The 8762-nt window shown below is 59.1% G+C and overlaps 2 protein-coding genes across 9 annotated transcripts; one reads left to right on the plus strand and one right to left on the minus strand.

Annotated features, from left to right (window-relative positions):
- The first annotated feature begins 2698 nt into the window (after positions 1-2698).
- LOC109458782 (insulin receptor substrate 1-B) lies at positions 2699-6707 on the plus strand. Its single transcript, XM_019752700.2, has 2 exons — positions 2699-4622; positions 4827-6707. The coding sequence occupies exons 1-2, from the start codon at positions 4136-4138 to the stop codon at positions 6032-6034; spliced, it is 1695 nt and encodes a 564-aa protein (XP_019608259.2). The 5' UTR covers positions 2699-4135; the 3' UTR covers positions 6035-6707.
- Positions 6708-6808: 101 nt separating this feature from the next.
- SAP25 (Sin3A associated protein 25) lies at positions 6809-8652 on the minus strand. Of its 8 annotated transcripts, none has more exons than XM_019752749.2 (6): positions 8227-8652; positions 7924-8024; positions 7727-7833; positions 7506-7632; positions 7265-7323; positions 6809-7183 (listed from the first exon to the last, which is right to left on the minus strand). In XM_019752749.2, the coding sequence occupies exons 1-6, from the start codon at positions 8370-8372 to the stop codon at positions 6881-6883; spliced, it is 843 nt and encodes a 280-aa protein (XP_019608308.1). In that variant the 5' UTR covers positions 8373-8652; the 3' UTR covers positions 6809-6880. The 8 variants fall into 8 exon arrangements, with proteins under 8 accessions (XP_019608308.1, XP_074184445.1, XP_019608307.1 ...); XM_074328344.1 differs by having other exon boundaries at positions 7265-7362; XM_019752748.2 differs by having other exon boundaries at positions 7482-7632.
- Positions 8653-8762: the final 110 nt, after the last annotated feature.

Here is an 8762-nt window from a genome sequence, read left to right on the forward strand (position 1 = left end):
GGGCTGCCTCTGCCAGGACGGAGTGGGTGATGGTGGCAAGGGGATGATTCCTCCTGGGGGTGGGCAGAAGAGGAGGTACCAGCTGGAAGGTGGGGGTAGACCACTCTTAACACTGTTTCCACCTGTGGATGTTGTGTCAACAGCCTTGGTGTCTGGGCTGTTTGTGTGGTGACAAGACCGCTGGCTTGGGTTAAACACCTCACCTGGCTGAGGAGAGGCCCAGGACTCAGCCTTGGGGTCAGAAGAGGTTCCTCCCTTTTCCATGTTGCCCAGGAATTCCTAGCCCTTTAGCTGCTCATTCTTGGGGTTTCTGTGGGTCTTTCCACCCAATGACATTTAACAGCGTAACAGCAAGGAGAGGTGGAGATTGAGTTATCACTTTATTTGAGGATTTTTCTGGAAATACATCCAGCTGCTGCTATTTGCCCAGCCAGGCATGGGCTCCCCACGTTTCCACCCACCCTGTCTTGTGTCTGTGTTCCCATTCTCCCAGCCTCCACCCTCCTTCCATCTCCTAGTGGGATCTCCCAGGGTAAACCAACATCCCTTTTTCCCCTGGATTTATCATGTTCTGTCTGTTCCCTTTTCTCAGTATTTCTCTCTGCCATCCTTGATTATCTCTGGCCTTCTCCCTGTCTGGCCTTCTCTCTGCTTAGAGCCGGGGAAGGTGGGATGGTGCTGATATCTGTAGTGGTATAGTAGGGGGAGGAGCCTTTTCTTATTCCCCCACCCCCACCCCCTGCTCCCCCCCACTCCTCCTTTCCAAACCAAGAAAACTGAGGTTTGGAAGTGCGATTTAAAGGACCAGGAGCTGCAGTGCCTCTCACTGCATGTTTCAGTCACTCCTGCTGTTTCCCAGGATGTCCTTACTGCTTGGTGCTGGGCCCAGGGCCTCCCTGCAGCACCCCCTCCTTGCCTCCCAGTCTCTCTGTCCGACATGGACTCCAGCCAGCTCACTGGCCAGAGCTGGATGACCAGTCAGAGAAGTTTTACTGGGTCAGCCTCAGACCCCAGGACAGAAAAATCAAGAGTTCCCTGGGCACAGGCCAAGACTAGAACTGCAGCTGCCTCTCGGCCTCGAACAGCCTCCAACGGGCCTCCTCTCCAGGCGAGTGGCAGAGAATGGAAAAATCCCTGGCCTGATAAAAAATATCTAAATGACTGGGCTGTGTTCTTCCTGCCTCACACCCTGAGACATCCCTCCCTGCACAGCCTTGCTTGGTAGTTGCAAATCTGAACCCCACTACACAAACACTACATAAACATGAAGCTGGAGGGATTCACCCAGGCTCCCACCAGGTTTCTCACCAAGACCTCATGTCTCCCCACTCCCACACACACCACAGTTGTGACCATACTTTTCAGACAACTGTCCTCTGGCTGGGTCCCAGCCTTCAGCAGGTTACCTGCAACTGTCCCTGTGGGTGAGGAAGCAGGAGCCGGCCCCAGGATCTCTGTGAAGAGCTCCATTCTGTCCACATTGGAGCCGTGGAGCCATGGTGGGGGAGGGCTAAAGGAAGGAAGGGGCTCAATGTATGGCACAGTTCCTGTATCTCCCTCCCTTCACAAAGGAGTGGGAACTCAGGATGGGGGAGGGAGGGGCACACAGGAACAGCCCGGCCTTGGTACCCCAGCCTCCTCCTTCTAGGTTCCTCTCCTGGGTAACAAGATAATTCCACAGGGACTTAGAATGTGGAGATCACATCCCACCATCCCACACCTGCCCTGCACCTGGCAGGGGAATGCATAGGTGGACCCCTCTGCTTGGGGTAAGTATTCTCACCTAGCAGAGCTGAGGTTCTGCCACTTCCTCTCTCTGGGGAGCAACTCAAGTTACCAGGGCAACAGGCTAGAATAAATCTTGTCTGGGTGAGGCCAAGGGCAGTGTGGTTGCTAGGGCAAATGATTAGGCCAGTTGTTTGGCTCCAGGCTTTTCCTGGTACCCAGCAAGCTACATCACCTGGCGTTGATTACCAACCCATCTACCACTGCTGCTTGCCCAGAACCCAGGCACTCCGATCCCTGCTGCTTCCTACTTTATCTTTACCCAGCACTTAGGGGTTTGATGACACGAAGTGGTCTGGAGCTGCTCTCTATGACAGCAGCTGTGTATTCACGGGACTAGGGTGCTGCAAGGTGGTCTGGTTGATGGGAAGTGGGAAGGAGTAGGTGTGAAGAGACCCTCCTGTGGGTAGTTTTCAAATCAAGCCTGGGGAATAAGGCTCCAGGCCAGGAACAGAGCAGGTGCATGAGCCCTGTGGGTGCCACGTTCTTTGAGGCAGCACCCAGACTAGGAAGGGGAGGGGCCTGCAGACAGCTTTTGTGTCCCTGCCACTTGGCACATGGTACATATATCAAGGCCACACTGGGGACTAAGGCCTTGCACATAATGTTTTGTTTGCCACTTAAGGATCCATCACATACCTGCCCCTCCCTGGCCAACACCCATCAATTGTGGCAGCTGCCAATGGCCCCAGTGTGCCCCCTGAGCTGCCAACCCCTCTCCTGCACCTTGGTGGGGCTTTAGCTGATGGGGGGGCACCTGGAGTAGGCCCTGGGCATCACCTGCCTGCTATCTGGATGCCCATTCTCAGGATACTGGTTGGCTTAAGGAAAAGGACCTCGAGGGGCCACTACAGACTCCTTGCCCTAAATTTCAAGTCGGGAGAAGGGGAAAGACGCTAGGAATCAAGATAGGGCATCCCTCTCTCAGCATCACCTTTGAAAAGGTGTTCAAGGAACCTAGCCTCCACGCACACTGCACCATTGGCTCCTCTAGTACTCCAGCCCCTTCCTTCCAGGCCTGGGAAGTGGAGAAGTTCTGTCTCCCTGCTCAGGCTGTCCTGGCCCTTGGACTGGTCAGAAAAAGGTTCCTTTGCTTCAGTACTCTTGTTATATCTCCTTCCGTACCTGACTGTCCTACACTATCTTTAATTCTAGGGGCCACATGTTGCCCTCTTTCCCTTCCCCACCCTCAGCTCCCTCTTTTAGGTATCTTACTTGCCACCAGAGATATCATGAGGTCCTCTAAGGCCCCCATCTGTGTCAACCGCTGGTTTGTCTTGCAGAGTGTGCACTGACTGACCAGCGCCATCTCCCCCCAAGTGAGTTGGTTTGTGAAAGGATCAGAAGTGGGGTGTAAAAATGTCTGAATTCCAACCCCATCTCAAACCTCTGAGGAAGCAAGGGGCAAAGGGGGTACCTCCACCAGAGAGTCTGCACTTCTGTGATCAGAGCCATCAGCTGGCCCATGGTGGCATTTTTGGACTGTGGTGGTGAGAAGGCGCTGAGGGCAAAGGGGCAGCATGAGGGAAATGCCCCCTAAGGAATGGCCTCTTCCTCCACAGGATCTCCTCCAGTGGCCACTTGACTGGGATTCTGGTGGGCATGGGCCGTGCACAGGGACCAATCCAGAAGTTTATTTATCCCAAGACACCTTATCACCCCAAACCCACAGACACACAGAGAAACTAAACTTTCAGCTCCTGGGAAATCAGAACAACCCCAATGTTCAGCGGCCAGTTCCTGGTATTATTTGGGAAGAGTGCAAAACCAGTCCTGGGTAGGAAGCGGGGACACAGGTGCTGGAAGGCAAGAGCCGGAGTGGCGAATGGCGGGAGCTGAAAGGAGGTGTTGCCCTAAGGATGGCGGGACTTAGCCGCCCCTGATCTCCAGGATTGCGGATGCCGCTGCCAGCGCTATCAAGGCAGACACAGTTCCATTCACTTGCGCCTCCCGTGGTCGCTTTCCCCAGGAGTCAGCTCAAGTCAGTGGAGACGCCCCCACACTCCCCGCTCCTGCCAAAGCCCAGTACAAGGGGGTGGGGTGGAAGCCGTCTCTCCTAGACTTCCCAACTCAGACTCCGCTTCCATTGCCAGGCGTCCAGCGCCCGGGTCGCGCGAGGGTTAACCCCGCGGGGGTGGGGACTCCGGAGCGGTTGGAGGAGGGAGGGAGGGAGGGAAGAGGAGGCACGGGGAACCGCCAGGGTCCAGCCTCCGAGGCCTTTGGAGACCCGGGTGTCACAGGCCATCGGGCAGTCACTGGGCACACGCTGCGCGCAGCGAGGGGCCACTGCAGACTCCCCGCTCTGAACTTCAAGTCCGGAGCAGCGGAGAGACGCTGGGTATCAAGACAGATGTCAGCCACCTCTACCCCACTTCTTCTGGCCTTTCCCCAGCCGTCTCGGCCCCTCCTCCAGCCATTTTATAGCCTGTGGTCAGGAATGAACCCCGGAGACGGAGGCCCCACGGCAACCCCGGAGTCCGAATTGACCGATGTGCCCCTGGGTCCGCCTCCTCCCTGGGCCTGCCCGGCTGACGTGCGGCTCTGCGGCCACCTGCGGAAGCAGAAGTCCCAGCGCCGCCGCTTCTTCGTGCTCCGCGCTGACCCGCCGCGCCTCGAGTGTTACGAGAGCGAGAAGAAGTTCCGCGCCGGCCGAGCACCCCCCAAGCTTAGCATGAGCCTGGCGGGCGCGTGCACAATCAGCAAGCGCATGGACGCGCGCCAGCGCCACCTGATTGTCCTTTACACGCGCGACTGCAGCCTGGGCGTGGCGGCGGCCAGCGAGACGGAGCAACAGGCGTGGTACAGCGCCCTGCTGGAGGCGCGCGCCACCGCCGCCGGTGAGGCCAGAGCCTGGGACAGAGAGGGGCTGGGGGCCGGGGTTGGATGGTCGTGGATCTGGTCTAGCCATAGTCAATCCCTCCCCAGGTTACCGAAATCAAGCTCAAACATTAAGCGTTTATACACTTTTTCAGTTCTCGGGGAACAGTGACTCTGACCACCCAGCTCAGGAGCCCTCTGTGACCATCCCATTGTCCCTCCAGATCCCAGTTACCACAAGGACCCTGGGACCTGGATCCTCACTCCGTTTCAAGACGTCTGGCCTGTGACGCTGCGGCCCAAGGGGCTGGGGCGGACACGAGGCCTAGGAAGCGGTGGCTACCGACTGTGTCTGGGTTCAGGAGTACTGAGCCTGCTGAGGGAGCCCAGGGGCAGAGGTTCCAGGGACACCCAGGCATCACCACCACCAGCCCTGCGCCTGTCTCTGCTCAGCGTGCGCCGCTGTGGCCACGCAGACTCCTTCTTCTTCCTGGAGCTTGGCCGTTCAGCGCCCACAGGTCCTGGGGAGCTGTGGCTACAGGCGCCCGACACTGTGGTGGCCCAAAGCATTCATGAGACTGTCCTGGCTGCTATGAAGCGACTTGGGGACGGTGGTGTGGGTGGCCGGGCTGAACCCCTGCCAAGGGATCCTCTGACAAGCACCCCTAGGCCGTCATCTGTCCCCCAACCTCATGAGACCCCAGTCTCTGAGGCCCCATCAAGCGGCCTGAGCCATCAGGGGTGCCTGGGTAAGAGGAATGAGCCTGCAACCCTAGAGAGCCTGGCATCGCTGGGGGCAGCAGCCTCACACCCTGAGGCGTTGGAGCAGGGTGGGGGCCACATACGTGTGGGAGCTGGGAGTGATTACCAGTCCATGCAGGGCGAGGAAGCAGGTGGCTACATGGTGATGGCAGCCCCCGGGATTCCGGCTGCTGCCAACACCACTCCCCGCCATCCACGCCAAGATTGGGAGGGCACTGAATACATGCCCATGAGCCACTTTCCGCCAGGGTCCTTTTCCTTGAGTTCCCTGCCCTTTTCCTACAAGCCTGGGTACCCTGGACACTGGTTCCAAGGCCCCTATAGGGGCATTGGGGACAGCTGGGGTACCGCACGGGCTCAGCCCTGCTTGCAGCCACCATCTGAGCTAGCGGGGGAATACGTGTACATCGAGTACCCAGCCCCAGACTATGTAGGAAGGGGCACTGCCATACCGGACCCCCCTGACAGCCACCTCAACTACGTGGACCTGGACCTGGTCCCTCCTCTGGAGGCGCAAGGCAGGGCGCCCGGGGCCAGCACACACTGCCTACACAGCTATGCCAGAATCCAGTTCCAGAACAACAGGGAGGCAAGGGTGAGAGAGAGCCCACGGGGTCTAGCTGAAAGGATGGACCAGAGGCGGGGAAGAGAAAATAGGACAAAGTTATAAATGTCTTCCCACCTGTTTCCAGGACTGAGGGGCTCTAAAGGCCCAGATACCCCCTAGGACGTGTGACCACAGAGGCCTTGAGCTGCCCCTTACAGCCTGCTGCCCACTCTGTCCCTTCCAGCTGGGATGCCTGGTAAATCTTCAGGAGGAGGTTCCCCAAGAAGTTGGATTCTTTTAAGAGAAAATTCTAGAACCGCTACCAACAAGAAAAACCTTATGAACTTCTGGGCTTTCTCAGCCAAAGCCCTGACCCTCTCTGTTTCCCCACACAGTTCCTGCTGCATCAGTCCACAGTCTCGGGTCAGCCCTGGCCCTTCACCCTGCCTCCTATGAGAACTCCCACATGGACCTGCCCCTCCCCCCACCACACACACACCTGCAGTGCCGCTGAGTGTTTCCTCTACGGCAAAGAACTAACCTCCAGTCCCAGAGCTGAACTTCTGGGGCCCCAGCACAAGAAGGATGAAAGTACCAGGTATCTTGTTTTAGTGCCCCCCAAAAGTGATGTGCTATCCCCTTACTCCCTAATTTGCCTCTCCCAATGCCAGCTACAGGCTCACACAATCCTCCCTTCTGGCGGGCCTGGCAAAGCAGATGGAGTCCTTGCTTGTTATATACTCAGTCTGGGGGACTGTACTGTGGATCCCCCCTCATTAAAGGTGACTTGACCAATGAGTAACAAGAATTTGAGGGGAGGGCAGCCAAAGCCATGACGGAGAAAGAGACCCATCCCTACCTCCGTGCCCCACTCTGCTACCCACCACAAGGAGCCTGTTTGCAAACCAACACTTTTATTAATAGAAACCTGCCTGGAAGAGTAGGGGGCCCATGGAATTCCCAGAGGGGCTATGGTTGATGGGTGTCTGGGGTCTGTGGGAGAGATGGGTCAGTGCAGTGAGAACAGCTAAGGCAACCACTGGGGCCTGGCTGATCAGAGACAGGGTCTGGGGGACCAGCAGGGGGCGGGGGAGTCCCTGAGGAGCCCGAGGAGCTGGACCTTGGCTCCCCCTGGCTCATCTGCAAGAGGCCAGTGAGGGCGATCAGCTCAGGCCCACTGAGCCAGACAGTGGAGCAGCGTGGGGACTGGGTTGGGTGGACCCAGGGAGACATGATAGGGGGTGGGAGCAGCAGCTTCAGAGAGCCCATTACCTGAGGAGAAAAGAGGGGAAGTGTCTCCTTCCAAGGCCTGCAGGAAGGCTGGGGTGAGGCCAGGGAAGGAAGAGTGCTCACCTGCTGAGGGGCCTCAGACAGGTACAGGGGAACACGCTGCCCACGGGGCAGCAGAGGATCTGAAAGAAAGACATCTTCACAGCACATCACCGGGAACCCTGGGGAAGAGAAGCTGCTGGATAACAGGCTGGGGGTTCCCACCTCAGGGAGCTCTGAACCAGTTCCCTGCGCTCACACAACCATCAGTCCGGAGGCTGAGGGGACCAAGGGAAATTACCTGCATCCCGGGGTGCCTGCTCACCATTCTGATGTCCGGTTGTGGGGGCCAGGGGCCTGCAGCCCCTGCCTGAGGCTGCCTCATACAGGGGCCAGGAGGGATGACACAAGGTCCGGCCTGAGAAGGAGGCGCCAGACCCACAGCTGGGCCGCTGTGGAGGGTCGGAAAGATCACTGGAGCTTCAGCCTCCTCCCAGGGTATCCCTGCCCCACCCCCAGGCCAGAGCCACAGGTACCCCTACTCACCCACACCAGCTGAGATCCTGCTTTAGCCTCATAGTTGGGGTCCCACGGTGCCAGCAGGGTCATCCTTGAGGGGGCCACCTCCCAGGCCATCTGAGGGGAAAGGGGATCTGGGGGGGGGGGGACTTGAAGAGATTAAAAGAAGCTCAGGAGTTGGTGAAAGTGTATTGGGGGTAGAGGTGGCAAGGCCTGGTACCTACCTGGGGTTCCTGGAGACTGCTCAGCAGCCAGGCCTGAGGGGGCCCGGGCCAGCAGCTGCTCTCTCCGGGTCCAGGAAGGCCTTGGGGACCTGGGCTGAGGGCTGGGGGGCAGGGTAGGTAATGAGGTGCACCCGTCATAGCCTCCCCCACTCACCAACCCCCTCCAAGTCTGAATACTTCCAAGGCAGGGCCGAGGGCACCTGGTGCAAGGAAACTAAACATACCCATTCTTTGGTACAGTCCTTTGAGATTCCCTCACTGTGGGACCCCCCCACGTCGAATTTCCCCCCAAGTGCCTCTCACCTGTCCTGTGGGGGTGTTCCTGGCTCCCCCAGGGCTTCCTCTCCAGAGTTCCTGGCCTGGCTGGGGTCACTGCCCATAGAGCGGCCCTGTTCCTCCGGCGCCTGCTCCTCGCCGGCGCCCCACCGCCGCGAGGGCCAAGGCAACATGCTGCCTCTGAGAGGAGGGCAGGGTAGGGCAGCACCTCTATGGGGTACCCTGTGCTGCCCGGGCCTCCTGCCCTGCCCGCCTTGCCCCTCGCGGGCTCCCAGGCAGTCCCAACCTCCCTCAGCGGCCAGCGCTACCTTGCGGGGCTCTGGGAGCCCAGGTCACCCGCCCACCTCACAGGGCCTCGCCTCGACGCCGGCGCCCAGCGAGTTTCCGGGCCACGTGGTGCGCGCTCCCACCGGCGCCCCCGCGAGCGCCCCCTGGCCGCGGGGTCAGGGCGCCGGGCCGCCTTCAGCCGGGTGTGAAAGGGTGGTGGCGCGGAACAAGTCACTGCAGAACCTGGACATGGATGTTGAGGCGACCCCTTCCCCGCAACGCATGGCACGGCTTTC

The sequence above is a fragment of the Rhinolophus sinicus genome, linkage group LG03, assembly GCF_036562045.2.
Source record: "Rhinolophus sinicus isolate RSC01 linkage group LG03, ASM3656204v1, whole genome shotgun sequence".
Lineage (NCBI taxonomy): Eukaryota > Metazoa > Chordata > Mammalia > Chiroptera > Rhinolophidae > Rhinolophus > Rhinolophus sinicus.

Excerpts from the sequence above, each read along its gene's own strand:
- LOC109458782 (XM_019752700.2), top strand. The coding sequence starts at position 4,136 with ATGTCAGCCACCTCTACCCCACTTCTTCTGGCCTTTCCCCAGCCGTCT. Across the intron at positions 4,623-4,826 it reads GGCGCGCGCCACCGCCGCCG|ATCCCAGTTACCACAAGGAC; the intron begins GTGAGGCCAGAG and ends TTGTCCCTCCAG.
- SAP25 (XM_019752743.2), bottom strand. The coding sequence starts at position 8,372 with ATGTTGCCTTGGCCCTCGCGGCGGTGGGGCGCCGGCGAGGAGCAGGCG. Across the intron at positions 8,025-8,226 it reads GGAACACCCCCACAGGACAG|CCCTCAGCCCAGGTCCCCAA; the intron begins GTGAGAGGCACT and ends CCTGCCCCCCAG. Across the intron at positions 7,363-7,481 it reads GCAGGCACCCCGGGATGCAG|GGTTCCCGGTGATGTGCTGT; the intron begins GTAATTTCCCTT and ends TCTCTTCCCCAG.